Raw genomic sequence first — 19,448 nt, forward strand, 5'->3', positions numbered from 1 at the left:
TACTAAAATACAAAAAATTAGCTGGGCATGGTGGTGCAGGCCTATAGTACTGGCTACTTGGGAGGCTGAGGCAGGGGAATTGCTTGAACCTGGGAGGCGGAGGTTGCAGTGAGCCGAGATCATGCCACTGCACTCCAGCCTGGTGACAGAGCGAGACTCCGTCTCAAAAAAAAAACCAAAACAAAACAATTGACTCCATTATCATTATATGATAGTCTTCTTTGTCCTTTGTTAAAGTTTTGTGGGTGTTTTTGTTTGTTTGTTTTTTGACAACAGTCTTGCTCTGTGGCCAGGCTGGAGTGCAGTGGCGCAATCTTGACTCACTGCAACCTCTGTTTCCCAGGCTCAAGTGATTCTCCTGCCTCAGCCTCCTGAGTAACTGGGATTACAGGTGTCTGCCACCACGCCCGGCTAATTTTTGTATTTTTAGTAGAATCGGGGTTTCACCATATTGGTCAGGCTGGTCTCGAACTCCTGACCTCAGGTAACCCACCTGCCTTGGCCTCCCAAAGTGCTGGGATTACAGGCGTGAGCCACCACGCCTGGCCAAAGTTTTTACTTAAAGTCCGTTTTATCTGATTTAAATATAGCTACCCTGGCCAGGTGCAGTGGCTCACAACTGTAATCCCAGCACTTTGGGAGGCCAAGGCAGGCAGATCACCTGAGGTCAGGCATTCAAGACCAGCCTGGCCAACACAGTGAAACTCCATTTCCTAAAAATACAAAAGTTAGATGGGTGTGGTGGTACACACCTGTAATCCCAGCTACTTGAGAGGCTGAAGCATGAGAATCACTTGAACCCAGGAGGTGGAGGTTGCAGTGAGCTGAGATCGTGCCACTACACTCCAGCCTGGGTGATAGAGTGAGACTCTGTCTCAAAAATAAATAAATAAATAAAGCTACCCTGCTCTATTTCTGTTTCCATTTGTATGTATTCTCTCTTTCCATCCCTTTACGGCCTATGTATATCTTTAAAGCTAAAGTGACTCTGGTAAGCAGCATACAGTTTGGTTTTTAAATCCATTTAGCCAATCTATGTCTATGATTGGATAATTTAACCCATTTACATTTAAAGTAATTATTGACAGGTAAGAATTTATAGGCATTTTGTTAATTGTTTTCTGGCTGTTTTAAAGATCCTTTGTTCTTTTCTTCCTCCCTTGCTGTCTTTTGTGATTAGATGATTTTCCTTAGTAGTATACTTAGATCCCTTTCTCTTTATCTGTGTGTGTCTACTACAGGTTTCTGCTTTGTGGTTAAAACAGGCTTACATAAAACATCTTATTGTCTATTTAAAGCTGATAACAACTTAACTTTGTTCACACACAAAAACTCTACACTTTTATATGCCCCTATTTTATGCTTTTGCTGTCACAATATTCATCCTTTTATATTGTGTATCAATTAACAAATTACCAAAGCTAGTTATTTTTAATATTTTTATCTTTTAGCCTATACATGAGTTAAAATGATTTACACATAACCACTGCAGCATTAGAATATTCTGATTTTGACTATATACGTATCTTTACCAGTGAGTTTTATACCTTTTTATGTTTTCATATTAGCATTAGAATTAGCATACTTTTGTTTCAGCTTGAAGAACTCCACTTAGCATTTCTCGCAAGGTAGGTCTGGTGGTGATTTAACTCCCTCAGTTTTTATTTGTCTGGGAAAGTTAATCTTTCCTTTTCTGAAGGACAGATTTATCAGGTAAAGTATTCTTGATTAGCAGTTTATTTTTGTTTTTTAAATTTCAGCATTTTGAGTATATCATCCTACTCTTCTTGGCCTGCAAGGTTTCTGCTGAGAAATCTGATAACCTATGGAGTCTCCCCTGTAAGTGATAAGCTTCTTTTTCCTTGTGCTGCTTTCAAAAATTCTCTTTGATTTTTGGCTGGGCACAGTGGCTCATACCTGTAATCCCAGCACTTTGAGAGGCCAAGGCAGGTGGATCACTTGAGGCCAGGAGTTTGAGACCAGCCTGGCCAACATGGGGAAACCTTATCTCTACTAAAAATGCCAAAAAAATTAGCCAGGCATGGTGGTGCACGCCTGTAATCCCAGCTAGTTGGGAGGCTGAGGCATGAGAATCGCTTGAGCCTAGGAGGAGGTGGTTGCAGTGAGCCAAGATCATGCCACTGCACTCCAGCCTGGGAGACAAGAGTGAGACTCTGTCTCAAAAAAGAGAAAAAAAATAAAGGAAAAAACTTTAATTGTTTTACTATTGACTGTTTCATTGTAATGTGTCTTGGCAAAGTCTTCTTTGGGTTGAACCAGATTGCAGACCTTTGAGTGACATATACCTTAATGTCTGTGTCTCTCCCACATTTGAGAAGCTTTCAGCCATTCTTTATTAAATAAGCTTTCTGCTCTTTTTCTTCTCCTTTATTTCCATAAAGCAAATGTTAGCTCTTAATGTTGTTCCATAAATCTCATAAGTTCTCTTTAATCTTTTCATTCTTTTTCTCTCCTCTGGCTGCATATTTTCAAATGACCTGTCTTGGAATTCAGATTCTTTCTTCTGCTTGATCAAATCTGCTGTTGACTATTGCATTTTTCCTTTCTGATTGTATTCTTCAGCAACAGAATTTGTTTTTTATGATTTCTATTTCTTTGCTGAACTTCCATTTTGTTCATGCATGGTTTTTCTGATTTCATAGAGTTGTATATCTGTTCTCTTGTAGCTCATTGAATTTTCTTAAAACAATTTAAATTTATTGTCAAGCAATTCATAGATCTCAATTTCTTTGGATTTGTTATTGTAATATTATTGTGCTCCTTAGGTGGTATCATGTTTCCATTTTTTGTTTTCTTGAAGTCTTCCGTTTCTATCCTTGCATTTGAAGAAAATCACTTCCTCGTCTTTATTGACTAACTTCAGGAGAGAAATGCCTTCATCAATCTGCCTGGCTAGGAATTCTGAGGCTCTCTCCTACCTTTCCTGTGGATTCACCTGCTCCACAACACCTGTTCCCACTTGTGGCAGGGGATTCTTAAAAGTTATATGCTTTCTCTCAATCCCACAAAGCCAGGCCAGGTGCTGACAGCCTTGTTTGTTTTCCCTAGGGTGGTGCCCTGAAGTACTCAAATTTGTGTACCTTGCTTCAATTCCACAATCAAGCCATCTGTCTCTATATTTGATGCTTGCAGTTGCTGTCCAATGTGGCATGCTTGGGAAGCCAGCCTCAGGGAGATGTGGGTGAGGTGCACAGAGAATTTGGGGTGGCCATGGGTCACGCAGGAGGTCCATATGCAAGGTATCCCAGTGGCTGGTGGATAGGCTTCCTGATGGAGTCTGTGGAGTGCTGAGTAGGTTTCAGAGCCTTTCTTCCCTGCTCCCAGCCTTTACCAATGCTTAGCTATGTCAATCACCTCAGTATTTTAATTGGGGCAAGAAAGAGGTAGGGTTCTTAGGCGGCATCCCACACAGCTAGGGGCTGATCACTCACTCACTGTGCTACCACCTTCTGCCATGGGAGAAATTGTGGACTGAGGGGAGTCTCTCTTGCCACTAAGCTGTGCCAACTTCAAGTAGGAGTGATGTAGATAAAGTGAAAATGTTCTTCTTCCTTTTCTTTAATGCATTTATTCTCAGATATTTCTGCTCCAACGGTGTGCTGGAACTTCTACATAGGACTTCTGGATTCCTACAGAAGAACTATCACCTGAAAGTACTGGTAAAAATCAATGCTTCTGTGGAAGAACGATGATATAAAGCTCCTATTCTGCCATCTTGCTAACATCACTCTCTAAAGTTACTTTTAAAGGAATAAAATATTTTAGTATTTATTTTAGCCCTGACCCTGGTAGGCTTTGTTTCCTCATTTTATGTTCCATGCACTACCTCATTCCCTCTTTGCCCATTCTGAAATTTTATAATCCCTTTAAACTCCCCATGTGTACCTAAGCATCGGAATTTTTCAAAAAGTCATAGAAAACTAACATAAAAAAATAAATTTATTTTGAGTCTGAAATACTGAAGAACAAGCATACAGATAAATAGTACAAAGAACAAAATTTAGAACATGAGTAATGACTTAAGACATGGGCATTTTTCTAGCTATTGCATATAGACACATTTTTACACACAAACATGTTTTTTAAAGACATTTCTCCAACATTCTCAAAAGGCAAGCACTGTATTTGTGACATTTATAATAAATGCAACAGCTTTTGAAACATCCAGTTTCTTTCCTAAATCATTTGATTAAAATTCACATAAGTGATGATTACCTATTCCATTTTCTGAAAATACGACATACAGTCATGTTTCGATCAACAATGGACCACATATGACAGAGATCCTATAAGATTATAATGGAGCTAAAAAATTCCTATCACCTAGTGATGCCACAGCCATTGTTACATTGTAGCACAATATATTATCTGTTCTATGTTTAGATTACACAAATACCATTGTGTTACAATTGCCTACAGTATTCAATACAGTAACATGCTGTACAGGTCTGTAGCCTAGAAGCGACAGGCTTTGCCATCTAGCCCAGGTGTGTAGTAGGCTCTACCACCTAGGTTTGTGTAAGTACACTTCATGATGTTCACACAATGATGAAATCACCTAATGACAAATTTCTCAGAATGCAGCTCTGTCATTAAGTCACACATTACTATAGAATTATAACATTCTTGCTTGACATATTACAGACAACTTTCACTCAAAATACAGAAAAATTATCAATTCATTTTGCATTCTGTCACATATTTCACCCCCTTTCTAATCAACAAGGAAAAATACACATAACATATATGTATATGCTTTTCAGAAATAAAGTATTCTAAATTTTATTTGTAATTTGTTCAAAACCTCAGGAACTCAACAAGTACATGATTATTTTAAACAACATTGATAGTTTAAAAATAAAAACAATTATTTGGAGAGAGACCTTAAAATACATTTTTGGCCATTTTTACCTGTAATGTAAGTATCGAATGAAGCTAATGATTGGACATACTCTGCTTGAGTTATCCTCAACTGACTAAAAAGGCTAAAAAGAAATGTGAAAGTCCCTTGTAGCAATCACATTTGTTTATCCGATTGTCCAGGGAATTTTTCTCTGGCTGGATTCAAGTCCCTGTGATATAATAATTTGGTCTATTCCATGATTAATAGCATTTAATATTTTGAAAAGATCTCTGAGATCCAACTGAACACATTCATTTCATGGACGAGGAAAATGCTGCCCAGAGAGGTTTAATGACTTGTCCAGAATTATAGGAACATACAGAAATATATCCAGGACACGGACACAGAATTCCTGATTCTTAGTCAAATTCTTTAGGTAACACATTCCCCAGGGTCAGATTCTACAAAATTTACAGTTACTTGATTACAGAGAATGTTATAATTTCAATATATATCAATGCATATATTCTGCCTGATATAGTTGGGATACTTGTCCCTCCAATCTCATGTTGAAATGTAATCCCCAATGTTGAAGGTTGGCCCTAATGGAAGGTGTTTGGGTCCTGTGGGTGGATCCCTCATGGCTTGGTGCTGTCCCTGCAGTAGTGAGTTTTCACAAAATCTGGTTGTTTGAAAGTATATGGCACCTCCCTGCTCTCTTGCTCCTGCTTTGCCATGTGACATCTCTGCTCCCACTTAGGCTTCCACCACAAGTAAAACTCCCTGAGGGCTCCCCAGAAGCCAAGCAGACACTGGTGCCATGCTTACACAGTCTGCAGAACTGTGAGCCACTTAAACCTCTTTTATTTATAAATTACCCAGTCTCAGGTATTTCTGTTCTTGTTTTCCTGAAACAGAGTCTTGCTCTGTCACCCAGGCTAGAGTGCAGTGGCGCAATCTCAGCTCACTGTAGCCTCCGCCTTCCAGGTTCAGGCAACTCTCATGCCTCAGCTTCCCAAGAAGTTGGGACTACAGGCGTGTGCCACCATGCCCGGCTAGTGTGTGTGTGTGTGTGTGTGTGTGTGTGTGTGTGTGTGTGTGTATTTTTAGTAGAGATGAGGTTTCGCCATGTTGGCCAGACCTTCAACTCCTGGACTCAAGTGATCCACCCACCTCAGCCTCCCAAAGTGCTGGGATTATAGGTGTGAGCCATCGTGCTCAACCTCAGGTTTTATTTATTTATTTATTTATTAATTATTTATTTATTTATTTATTTATTTATTTGCGACAGAGTCTCACTTTATCTCCCAGACTGGAGTGCAGTAGTGTGATTTTGGCTCACTGCAACCTCTGCCACCCGCATTCAAGCGATTCTCCTGCCTCAGCCTCCCGAGCAGCTGGGATTACAGGCGCCTGCCATTGCGCCCGGCTAATTTTTGTATTTTTAGTAGAGACAGGGTTTCACCATCTTGGCCAGGCTGGTTTTGAACTCCTGACCTCATGATCCACCTGCCTTGGCCTCCCAAAGTGCTGGGATTACAGGCATGAGCCACAGCGCCTGGCCTTTTTTTTTTTTTTTTTTTTTTTTTTGTATTTTTTTCTTTTAGTAGAGATGGGGTTTTACCATGTTGGCGAGGCTGGTCTTGAACTCCTGACCTCAGGTGATCCACACGCTTCAGCCTCCCAAAGTGCTGGGATTACAGGCATAAGCCACCGTGCCTGGCCTAAATATTTCTTTATAGCAATGCAAGGATGGCCTAACACACTGCCTAAATCAAAATTGCTATTCACTTCAAGGGTATTCATTACCTGACTAGCTTTTTTGGGTGCATATGAACATAATGTAAATTTTATGGCTGATCAAATGTCATTACTATGAAGATACTCCCTATGAGCTCAGAGAGTCAGGACATCAACAATATTTAAACTCTCACTGTAAACATGACACAGTGGTAGGCACTGTGGAAATATATTTGGTCTTATTTTCCCTACCTGAGCATGTAAAAGAGCAGACTGTTCCAACAGTGTGATGACTCTGCAGTGAAGAAAAGAATTCACTCTCCCGGCACACTGATGGAGCATGTACCTGGGCATAGTATTCCTCAAAGGAGAATGGTCATAAAAATGATATTGCAGAATTCAAACAGCACTCAAGAGGTCTCCACTAAATGGGGACATGTAGGCTATCTGAAGTTATTACAGATTTCCTTATTTCAGGAATCTTCAAGGCAAAATATAGGATGTGATACATGAAATAGCCAGTAACATATATGATGAAATTGTCTTACTAGAAAGTTATACATCAGGAAAGAAAAAAAAGAAAGAGAGTTTAAAAGAAAAAAAGGCGATGGGTACAAAACTACTCTATCTCAAGTTGGAGTGAAAAAAATACAGTGTTAGCATTTATCCATGATAGGAAGGCAGCGCAGAAAAGAACTCAAGATAGAATGAACCTTTAACCAGGCTCCTTAATTAGAACATAATTCTAAGACCAAAGTCGGGGTAGAATCTGTACACAGAATAGTTTTTGTAGTTATTGACTGCCTGTGTTAAAAAGTACTTTGTAACAAGAGCATAATAAATGGGAAAAATCTTAGAGGTCATCTGAAAGCCTGATCCCAATGCTGTCCTTTGTGGGTGAGTAGTGTCATGTTGGTATGTTGTACTCATACTGAAGTGGCTTGAACAGCTGGTCAGCACAGTGAAAAAGCAGCCAATTAGGAATATATTGTACATTTAGTTCCACTGGATATTTTAATATATAAACTGCATGAACTATTATATCTCATGGGGACTGAACACCCCATATTATCACTTTAAAAAGTTTTCTAAGCTTCCATTTTCTACAAAAAAGAAAAACATCGACTTCTAAAAAGTAAATGTCAAGAAGCTTACTTTCAGATACAATATAAGACTAAAAACCGGATACTAATTAGATAAATAGTAGTGTTAACATGATGTAAACAGAAGAATTTTAAGAAAATTTCCCGTAAATTAACAATTAAGCAAAATAGTAATTATGCATTTAGAGTTCATATGGCAATTTTCAAGTAAGTGTGTCTATTCCCCCACCACATACAAACCCAGCCTTGGTGCTCACATCTCTCTCCAAGGATGATCACATTGTACCCAATTACTACAGGACAGTAACTTTTCCTTTCTCTTCAAATTGCTGATTCTGACTGCTTGGACAACATAACCGTTTTTGGTTCTTGGTCTGTGGGACTGTCAGCTGGTACCTATAAAAACAATCAGAAGATTAAAAATGTATAGCATCTGGCATATCCTATTATAACAGATCAACAGTTGACTGGGGGGAAAATAGCTAAATAAAAAAACATGGTTTCACATTTATTCTATACATACTTAACAGTATAATCATAAAAATATTCATTACTTACAGCTTTAACATCAACATTTGTAATTCCTATATTTATGTTGTGTCTTCGCAGATCAGACTTGATTAATGCTGAAACAGAGGGGCATCAAGTTACTATAAACTGTTATGTGAAGATTTTTTTAAAAAGCAGCTCAAAGTCTTTCTGGTATTGTCAAATTTAATACACTGTAGTGTCATGATATTTAATAGCATCCCAACAGCCTGAAAAATAATAGTACCCCTCTAAAGTTGTTAACAATTAATAAGTCATTCATTATTGAACAAATACGGGAATGCTAGCAACCAATGATACAAAAATGAAAAGCGTAATTCTTTTTCTTAAAGGACTCTCCAATCTAGGGAAACTTTGACATTTAAACAAGCACAACAGTGTGTGATAATTGCAAGGTATGGTGGGGAAGTGGGAGCAAAAAAGTCTATGTCAGTCAAAGGAAATTAGAGAAGGCTTTCCAGAGAAGACATACTTGATACTGGAAAAAACTGAGTAATAACTTGTCAAGCAGACAAGAGGAGAGGAAGGCATTCTAGGCAGAAGGGAATGCAGGTATATCTCAGAGATATTGTGGGTTCAGCTCCAGATCACCACAAAAGAGTGAATACTGCTGGGCATGGTGGCTCACGCCTGTAATCCCAGCACTTTGGGAGGCCGAGGTGGATGGATCACAAGGTCAGGAGATCGAGACCATCCTGGCTAACATGGTAAAACCCCATCTCTACTAAAAACACAAAAAATTAGCCGGGTGTGGCGGCACGCACCTGTAGTCCCAGCTACTAGGGAGGCTGAGACAGGAGAATTGCTTGAACCTGGGAGGTGGAAGTTGCAGTGAGCAGAGATTGTACCACTGCACGTATTTTTCGGTTTCCCGGTGCATAAAAAGTTATGTTCATACTATACTGTAGTCTATTTAAAGTTTGCAATAGCATTATATCTAAAAAAAAACCAATCTACATGCCTTAATTTAAAAACACTTTACTGGCCAGGCACGGTGGCTCATGCCTGTAATCCTAGCGCTTTGGGAAGCCAAGGCAGGAGGATCACTTGAGGTCAGGAGTTGGAGACCAGCCTAGCCAACATAGTGAAACCCCCATCTCTACTAAAATACAAAAATTAGCTGGTTGTGGTGGTGGGCATCTGTAATCCCAGCAACTCAGGAGGCTGAGGCAGGAGAATCACTTGAACCCAGGAGGCAGAGGTTGCAGTGAGCCTAGATGGCGCCATTCCACTCCAGCCTGGGCAACAAGAGCAAAACTCCATCTCAAAAAAACAAAACAAAACAAAAAACACTTTACTGCTAAAAAATGCTAATGATCATCCAAGCCTTCTGCAAGTTATCTTTTTGCTGATGGAGGGTCTTGCCTTGATGTTGATGGCTGCTGACAGATCAGGGTGGTGGTTGCTAGAAGGTGGGAGTGGCTGTGGCAATTTCTTAAAGTAAGACAGTGACGAAGTTTGCCATATTAATCAACTCTTCCTTTCACGAAAGATCTGTATGCAGTACTTGTTTGATAACATTTTACCCACAAAACTTCCTCAAAACAGGAGTCGATCCTCTCAAACCCCGCCACTGCTTCATCAACTAAGTTTATATAATATTCTAAATCCTTTGTTGTCATTTCAATATTTACAGCATCTTTACTAGTAGATTCCAACTCAAGAAAATACTTTCTTTGCTTATCCATAAGAAGCAACCCAGCCAGGCGCAGTGGCTGACACCTGTAATCCCAGCACTTTGGGAGGCCGAGGCGGGCGGATCACGAGGTCAGGAGATCAAGACCATCCTGGCTAACACAGTGAAACCCCGTCTCTACTAAAAATACAAAAAATTAGCCGGGCGTGGTGGCGGGCACCTGTAGTCCCAGCTACTCGGGAGGCTGAGGCAGGAGAATGGCCTGAACCTGGGAGGTGGAGCTTGCAGTGAGCCGAGATCGCACCACTGCACTCCAGCCTGGGCGACAAAGCAAGACTCCATCTCAAAAAAAAAAGAAGCAACCCTTCATTTGTTCAGGTTTTACCATGAGATGCAGCAATTCAGTTACCTCTTCATATTCCACTTCTAATTCCAGTTCTCTTGTTATTCCCACCACATCTGCAGCTATTTCATCCATTAAGTCTTGAACACCTCAAAATCATCCATGAGAATGTGAATTAACTTCCTCCAAACTCCTGTTAATGTTAATAGTTTGACCTCCTCCCATGAATCAAGAATGTTCTTAATGGCATCTAGGATGGTGCATCCTTTCCAGAAAGTTCTCAATTTACTTTGCTCAGATCTAAGAGAGGAATAATTATTTCTGGCAGCTACAGCTTTTTGAAATGTATTTCTTAAAAGAATAAGACTTGAAAGTTGAAATTACTCCTTGATCCTGCAGAAGGGATGCTGTGTTTCCAAACATGAAAAACAACATTGATCTCCTTGTACGTCTTCATCAGAGCTCTTGGGTAAACAGGTGAATTGGTCAAAGAACAGCAATATTTTGAAAGGAATGTTTTTCTCAGTAGCAGGCTTCAACAATGGGTTTAAAATATTCAGCAAACCATGCTATTAACAGATGTACTATCAACTACGGGGTTCAGGTTCATTGTTCCATTGTTAGAGCTTAGGCAGAGAAAATTTGGCCTAATTCTTAAAGGCCCTAGGATTTTCAGAATGGTCAACAAGCATTAGTTTCAATTTAAAGTCACCAGCTGCATCAACCCCTCACAAGAGAGTCAGTTTGTCCTTTGAAGCCAGACATTGATTCCTCCTCTCTAGCTATGGCAGTCCTAGATGGCATCTTCTTCCAGTATAAGCCTGTTTCATCTACATGGAAAATTTGTGGTTTATTGTAGCCACCTTCATCAATCATCTTAGCTAGATCTTCTGGATAACTTACTTCAGCATCTACATCAGCACTTGCTGCTTCACCTTGCACTTTTATGTTATGAAGACAACTTCTTTCCTTACCTCACAAACTGAACCTCTGCTAGTTTCCAGCTTTTCTTCTGCAACTTTCTCACCTATTTCAGCTTTCACAGAATTGGACATTTAGGGCCTTGCTCTAGATTAGGCTTTGGCTTACGGCGATGTTGTGGCTGGTATGATCTTCTAACAAGACCACTCAAACTTTCTCCATATCAATAGGCTGTTTGTTTTATCATTTGTGTGTTCACTGGAGTAGCATTCTTAATTTCCCTTAAGAATTTTTCCTTTGCATTAGCAACTTGTCTAATTGTTTGGTGCAAAAGGCCTAGCTTTTGGCCTATCTGGGCTTTTGACATGACTTCTTCACTAAGCTTAATCATTTTTAACTTTTGATTTAAGAGGAGAGATTTACTACTCTTCCTTTCGCTTAAACACTTGGAGGCCACTGTAGGGGTATTAATTTGGGGGTATTAATCAGGGCCCTGATTTCAATATTGTTGTGCCTCAGGGAATAGGGAAGCCCAACAAGGGGAAGAGAGATGTGGGAATGACTGGTCAGTGGAGCAGTCAGAACACACAAAACATTTATTTATTAAGTTCACCATCAGGCCGGGCGCGGTGGCTCACGCCTGTAATCCCAGCACTTTGGGAGGCTGAGGCGGGCGGATCACCTGAGGTCAGGAGTTCGAGACCAGCCTCAACATGGAGAAACCCTATCTCTACTAAAAATACAAAATTAGCCGGGCATGGTGGTGCATGCCTGTAATCCCAGCTACTCGGGAGGCTGAGGCAGGAGAATTCCTTGAACCTGGGAGGCGGAGGTTGCAGTGAGCCAAGATCGCGCCATTGCACTCCAGCCCGGGCAACAAGAGTGAAACTCTGTCTCAAAAAAAAAAAAAAAAAAAAAAAAAAAGTTCACCGTCTTTTATGGGTGTAGTTCATGATGCCCCCAAACAATTACAATAGTAACACCAAAGATCACTATCACAGATGACCATAACAGATATAAAAAAAATAAAGCTCTCTAGTAAAATACTCAACATATGAGAGAAATTAATTAGCATTTGAGATGGTAAAAGCATCAATGCGAAACTAATTTTAAAGATCTATTTTCACTTCTTAATTTTCTAGACTTGATTTGTTTGAATTAGTATTCATGAATCTCTTGTAAAAGTAATTTGAAGGAGGATTACAAAACTGCTCCCTTCTTTGGTATAACAATAATACTGTTTTTTTTGAGACGGAGTCTCGCTCTGTCACCCAGGCTGGAGCGGTGGTGTGATCTTCACCACTCACTGCAACCTCCGCCTCCCAGGTTCAAGCAATTCTTCTGCCTCAGCCTCCCAAGTAGCTGAGATTACAGGTGTGCGCCCATACAACTGGCTAAATTTTTTTGTATTTTTAGTAGAGACAGGGTTTCACTATGTTGGTCAGGCTGGTCTTGAACTCCTGACATCAAATGATCCACCTGTCTCAGCCTCCCAAAGTGCTAGGAATACAAGCATGAACCACCACGTCCAGCCAATAGTAATAGTCTTAGATAAGATATAGTACTTGCCTAGAAATTAAGAACCAACATGGAATTACTTATGAAAGAACAATAGTTAAAGCAGTTAATGTATTACATATTTCACAGTTTTGTATGTTTTATTTTACTAACTGGACAGGGAGAAAAACTCCCTGTGATAAGATGTTTTTCTTTGAGGAAACAAGAGTGCATTCACTTTCTGTTAGCTTCATGAATGAATGCTCAGGTTCCTATCATTCATACAATAATGAGTGAATGACCTTAGGTAGTTGTGTATATCCAAAATGTTTATCACTGGTGAGATTTCATATTGAAGGTTTCACAAAGAATGATCAGGTATTCAACAAACAGTAGAAGAAATTCTGATTCACATCTTTCTGATAGATTGTATCCTCCAACTAAGTTATAACTAGATCAACGAAGCACAATCTCCCTTGGTATCTGCGGGGGATTGATTCCAAGACCCCGCCTCAGATACCAAAATCCACAAATGCTCAAGCCCTTTATATGAAATGGTGTAGTATAAGCTTGTTCAACCTGTGGTCTGCAGGCCATATGTGGCCCAGGACAGTTTTGAATGAGGCCCAACACAAATTCACAAATTTTTAAAAAACATGAGATTTTTGCAATTTTTTCTTTTTAGCTCATTAGCTATCATTAGTATCAGAGTATTTCATGTGTGGCCCAAGACAATTCTCGTTCCAATGTGGTCCAGAGAAGCCAAAAGACTGGACACCCCTGGGTAGTATTTACATATAACGTACACACATCCTCCTATGTACTTAAACCATCTCTAGATTACTAATACCTAATACAATGTAAATAGCTGCTATACTGTAATGTTTAGGGAATGATGACATTTTAAAAGTATGCACCTGAAAAAAGTTCTGAACATAAGTCTTGCTTCCAAATCTATTGTACACCGATGTGCATGGGCAAACTATGGATAAAAATTCTTTGACATTCTCTTTTTCTGGAGATTGAGCACTATTTTCTTTCCTGCCCATGTCTATGATGACTATACCTAAGAAGTATAAGCACTAGCTAAAGATTCCACATACTATTTCCACCACCACCACTTGACTGCTTACCACCTCTACCACATTATAACAATAGTAACACGTGTTAGGCACGTCCCAGGTGCCAGAAACTAGGACTTTTCATGAACTATTTCAATTAATCCTCACAGTAACCCTATAAAACAGGCTTTAACGCCCCATTATATAAATAAGGAAAGGAGGATTTGAGAGGTTAAGCAACCTGTCTAAAGTCACACTCCCAGTGAGCAGCAGAATCGGAATTTGAGGCCAGGTCTTCCCAACTCCAGGTCTTTGCTACTCTTTTTTTTTTTTTTTTTTTTTTTTTTTTGAGACGGAGTCTCGCTGTTGCCCAAGCTAGAGCACTGATGCGATCTTGGCTCACTGCAACCTCTGTCTCCTGGGTTCAAGCAGTTTTCCTGCCTCAGCCTCCCAAGTAGCTGGGACTACAGGTGTGCGCCACCACAACTGGCTGATTTTAGTAGAGACGGGTTTTCGCCGTGTTGGCCAGGCTGGTCTCAAACTCCTCACCTCAAGTAATCTGCCCGCCTCTGCCTCCCAAAGTGCTGGGATTACAGGCATGAGCCAACACACCCAGCCTTTACTACTCTTATTACAACAGTTTTGCTTGCTATGCAGAGTAACTGTATTGAATTTGAAATCTGCAAAATGAAGTAACAGATTCATGTCCTTAGAAGAAAACAAATAATGTCCTGCTTTTTATCTCATTTTTTCCCCTTGAGTTCTGCCAAGCTATTGAGAAGCAATATACATGAAAATTAACACATGACACAAGTCCTTTTGCCAGGCAAACGCCCTAATTTACCTGTTAAAATGATGCCTATAAACATCCAGACACAGAGAAAAATGTTTCCTGCCTTAGAATCATAGTCTGATGTGAGCTTTCCTTGAGCCAATGTGAACAAAATTCCAAATATCTAAAATACAATAAGAAAAATAATTTGTTATTAAGTGAACTTACTTAAAGCAAGTATAAAGTTTTCACCAGAACTTTTCTTAACTTATTTTGTTTATATGATTTGGTTTCTAGAAACATTCACCGAAAAGTTGAATTGTTAAAACAAAAACCATGGTCAGGCTGGGCGCAGTGGCTCACACCTGTAATCCTAGCACTTTGGGAGGTTGAGGTAGGTGAATTGCTTGAGCCCAGGAGTCCAAGACCAGCCTGGACAACATGGCAAAACCCCATCTCTACAAAAAATAACAAAATAATTTAGCTGGGCATGCTGGTGTGCACCTGTACTCCCAAATACTCTGGAGGCAGAGGAGGGAGGATTGCTTGAGCCTAGGAGTTTGAGGCTGCAGTGAGCCATGACTGCACTACTGCACTCCAGCTTGGGTGGCACAGCAAGACCCTGTCTCCAAAAAACAAAACAACAACAACAAATAAAACCATGGTCAAACTCATTACTCACTAGAGTATCTCGTACAATAATCATCTCAGGTTTAGAGAAATCGGAGGTTTACCTGTGCAGAAGCATTAAGAAGACCAGATGAAGTACCTTCAGATTCAGGGTAAGTGATTTCAACAGCAAATTCAAAACCCAAAGGGAGGTAACCAGTCATGAAGAAGCTAGGAAAATAAATCCAGAATTACAGAAAGAATTACCAGAAAGTCACAAACACATACCGATGCAATCATTCTGCCTGTCGGGCTATTCTAATGACCAAATAAGTGAATATTTTGAAGTTGCTATGTCAAAGTAAGAACTATTATTATTGACCAATCAGCTCAAGGTTACAGAACTGGAAGCAACAAATACAAATTTTTTTCTGAGAAAAATTTACTTCTAGTTTTATAAGTCAATTGTTTTTGTAACCAAATAAAGTTACACAGATTAAGTAAGGCTCATCCATTTTTTTTTACCTGTGGTATACCAAAAACCAATTTTAAATAATTTTTAATAGTTCTTAAGAATTACATGTTTATATGCATAGAATGAATCCTTTAAAGTTTAAAATATTGAAGAACCTTTGGATGAACTGAAAAAATTAAAGACCAGAGTAATAATACTTCAGAATTATAACAGCATGCTATCATTCCTCCTAAACACATCTGATACTTACCCAAGCACCCCTCCAGTAACAAACACGATGATAATGTATCCAAGGTTCAATGTGAAAGTAAAGATAACCATTCCAATAAAAGACAAAATATAAACTATCAGAGTAGTCTGTCTAAAACAAAAACAACAAAGCTGTTAGTATTTTGTCTGATTCTCCCAGGAATATAAAAATCATCACTCTTATCTGTTCAGTAATGAATCTTTGTTTTTCAAAGTTCACCCCTTCTTGTCTATGGAAATACGTATCCACCAAAGCATAAATTTTAAAGCATTTTTAATTTAAGATTCAGCAGCACCAGAAAACCACACCATATTGAATGCTCAGATGGGGATCCTTTTATAGGAATAAAATCATTTTTATGCCACCAAATGGGATAGTTCCCTATTCACATTTCAAGATTTGGATCAAATTCTACCTCTTCCAAATGTCTTCTGTAACCACACCAGTTTATAAGAGTCTCTCTTTCTTCCAAATTCCCTTATCATATTGGCACTATAAAACTTATGACATCTATTTTAGTTTGTTATATTATTTAACTTTTCCCATGTGAATGTCTTATTTGCTCCATTTAGACCACAAACATCTTAAGAACAGGGATCACATATTGCTTGCCATAATTTTCATCTAAGAGAGATGTACACAACAGGAGTTTGGTGAATGAATGGCAGTTACCCTGAGAAGAAAGCCACAGTGGCAAAGAACACACGTCTATGCCTATCAAGTTTTCTAAATGTATAATGGATGAAAGACTTAAGAAATTTAATCCTTTACATATGCTCCCTTCATCTATAAATCAAGTAGGTTTCACTCTAAGCTATCACTTTACAATAATGAAGCTACAGCAAGTGTTGTCTTAAATTATAGAAGAATTATCTTGAAGAATTTCAAGATTAGAGATACTTTTGGTAGGGTTTAGACTAATAATATCAAATATATCTTGAGCCTTGAGAGGTACACAGGACACAGTTCCATATTTCATTCATTTATTCCTTAATAGTTTCATTCATTCATTTGCAAGTACAGGGGGGAAGTTTTGGCCTGTTGCAAAATGTGGTGATTCTTTTCACTCCCAGAGCAAAATATGCTGCCTCTGAAACCCCTTTCTTAGTCTCCCAGTTGGTATCATTCATTTTCTTTGGTATTAGCATTTTGGTGTTCCATATAACGTACAATTAACAGAGTATATTCTTTCTTTTTTTTTTTTTAGACAGTATCTTGCTCTGTCACCCAGGCTGGAGACCGGTGGCACGCTATCTCAGCTCACTGCAACCTCTGTCTCCTGGGTTCAAGCAATTCTCCTTCCTTAGCCTCCTGAGTAGCTGGGATTACAGATGCCCACCACCACACTTGGCTATTTTTTGTATTTTCAGTAGAGATGGAGTTTCACCATGTTGCCCAAGCTGGTCTCGAACTCCTGGCCTCACGCAATCTACCTGCCTTGGCCTCCCAAAATGCTGGGATTACAGGCGTAAGACATTGTGTCAAGCCAGCATTTTCACATTATGCATTATATTACAGTTAAGTGGTACTGAAGTCTGGGGGTACTTTAGCCAAGAAGTTCTTACCAAAATAAAGCCTTATGCTCAACAATAATTTTTTGATTGGAAAGAAATACTTCTTTGTTTTTGCATTTAAGCCCACAACATAAGAAAAGAACAAGATAGGCTGGGTGCAGTGGCTCATGCCTGTAATCCCAGCACTTTGGGAGGCTGATGTGGGCGGACTGCCTGACCTCAGGAGTTAAAAACCAGCCTGGGCAACATGGTGAAACACTGTCTCTATCAAAAAGTCAAAAAATTAGCTGGGTGTGGTGGCACACACCTGTGGTCACAGCTACTCAGGAGGCTGAGGTGGGGGAATCACTTGAGCCTGGAAAGCAGAAGCTGCAGTGAGCCAAGATGGTGCCACTGCACTCCAGCCTGGGTGACAGAGTGAGACCCCACCTCAAAAAAAAAAAAAAAAAAAAAAGAACAAGATAAAGTCTATCAAAAGTCAAATATTTCTCAGAAATGGCTCTTTTTAGAATAGAAATAATTCCTTCAGAAGTGGTAGGTATGAGTACTGTTGGAAAGAAGGGGCTCATAAAGTATCCAAGTTCTCAAAATTGAAATAAATGTGACCAATAAAATAATACAATACATAGAGTAATGAAACACTTGTTAAGTGAAGAGAACCTACTAGTGTTTAGAATCCGTATCTTTAAGTAATAACATGTTTTAAATTTCTTGAAATAAAAAGCAAATTGTCCTTTAAAATCAAAATACCTTTGGTTATACACCATACATGTATTTACTTTCACTTACTTGTATGTTTTAGTATAATCCAGCCATAAGCCACAAAGAATAGAGCCCACCATTCCAGCTACTACTAGCGTTAGCCCAATCCTTCCAGCATTGACTTCTTCTCCCTGAAAAAAATTTGCGTAAGAAGTTGATCAAATAAATGGATTAACTAATTCAGACTCTTCACATTCCCACACCTTTTCATAGTCAATGGAAATAATTAGACAAAACTAAGCACACAGTAGGAAGATTTAGTACACGTGTCAGGGTGGGAGGGGAGGGCAGGTAAAGAATATATAAAAGCATTATAGCTTAAAACCAGAAAAAAAGCCTAAAATAATAGAAGCAATAAAAAAGGAACATTTTCCTTAATCCTCTATGGTTAGAAGTACAATGATTTTTGTTAGGATTCTTAAGTATAGATAGTCATGTGCTCCATAATGACATTTAGGTCAACTCTGAATCATATATACAGTATGATCCCGTAAGATTATAATACCGTATTTTTATTCTACCTTCTCTGTTTAGATATATTTAGATACACAATACTTACCATTGTATTACAACTGCCTACAATATTCAGTAGCATAACATGCTATACAGGTTTGTAGCCTAGGAGCAATAGGCTATACCACATAGCCTAGGTATGTATAGGCTCTACCATCAGGTTTGTGTAAGTACACTCTATGATATTCACACAACAATGAAATTGCCTAGCGAATTTGTCAGAAGGTATTCCTGTCACTAAGCAAGGTATGACATTGTATAGATATCTGAAAAGGAGGTTAATCGACAGCTTTTACATAGTACAACTGCTTTATCCTTTCAAAAGCAAAGATACGTCAATCGGAACTTGATATTTATTTATCTATATTTATGCTGAGTTCCCTTAAAATGTTTTGTCTTTTTCCATATAGTCAATCATATTATTTCCTAAAAATAAACTTAGGTATTGTCATAGGGATAGTAACTTCTGCTTTCCATATTGTGTGTGTGTGTATTTTGTTTTGTTTTGTTTTTTTGAGATGGAGTCTCACTCTGTCGCTAGGCTGGAGTGCAGTGGCGCTATCTTGGCTGGGATTACAGGTGTGAGCCATGGCGCCTGGCCTGTTTTTTTTTTTTTTTTTTTTAGATGGGGATTCGCTCTTATTGCCCAGGCTGGAATGCAGTGGCACGACTGCGGCTCACCGCCACCTCCACCTCCCAGGCTCAAGTGTTTCTCCTGCCTCAGCCTCCTAAATAGCTGGGATTACAGGCATGCGCCACCATGCCCAGCTAATTTTGTATTTTTAGTAGAGACAGGGTTTCTCCATGTTGGTCAGGCTGGTCTCGACCTCAGGTGATCT

General features: G+C 39.2%; 1 protein-coding gene across 1 annotated transcript in view; it reads right to left on the minus strand.

Annotated features, from left to right (window-relative positions):
• Window positions 1-6,465: 6,465 nt before the first annotated feature.
• Window positions 6,466-19,448, minus strand: part of FLVCR1 (feline leukemia virus subgroup C cellular receptor 1) — a 39,235-nt gene continuing 26,252 nt past the window's right edge. Inside the window, exons 5-10 of the mRNA XM_012506477.2 lie at window positions 18,124-18,227; window positions 15,821-15,931; window positions 15,221-15,326; window positions 14,559-14,670; window positions 8,266-8,333; window positions 6,466-8,103 (exon numbers count right to left, since the gene is read on the minus strand). Coding sequence (XP_012361931.2) covers window positions 8,029-8,103; window positions 8,266-8,333; window positions 14,559-14,670; window positions 15,221-15,326; window positions 15,821-15,931; window positions 18,124-18,227 — 576 coding nt within the window. The 3' untranslated portion in view covers window positions 6,466-8,028. The remainder of the gene's footprint in view (window positions 8,104-8,265; window positions 8,334-14,558; window positions 14,671-15,220; window positions 15,327-15,820; window positions 15,932-18,123; window positions 18,228-19,448) is intronic.

The sequence above is a fragment of the Nomascus leucogenys genome, chromosome 5 (genome assembly GCF_006542625.1).
Source record: "Nomascus leucogenys isolate Asia chromosome 5, Asia_NLE_v1, whole genome shotgun sequence".
Lineage (NCBI taxonomy): Eukaryota > Metazoa > Chordata > Mammalia > Primates > Hylobatidae > Nomascus > Nomascus leucogenys.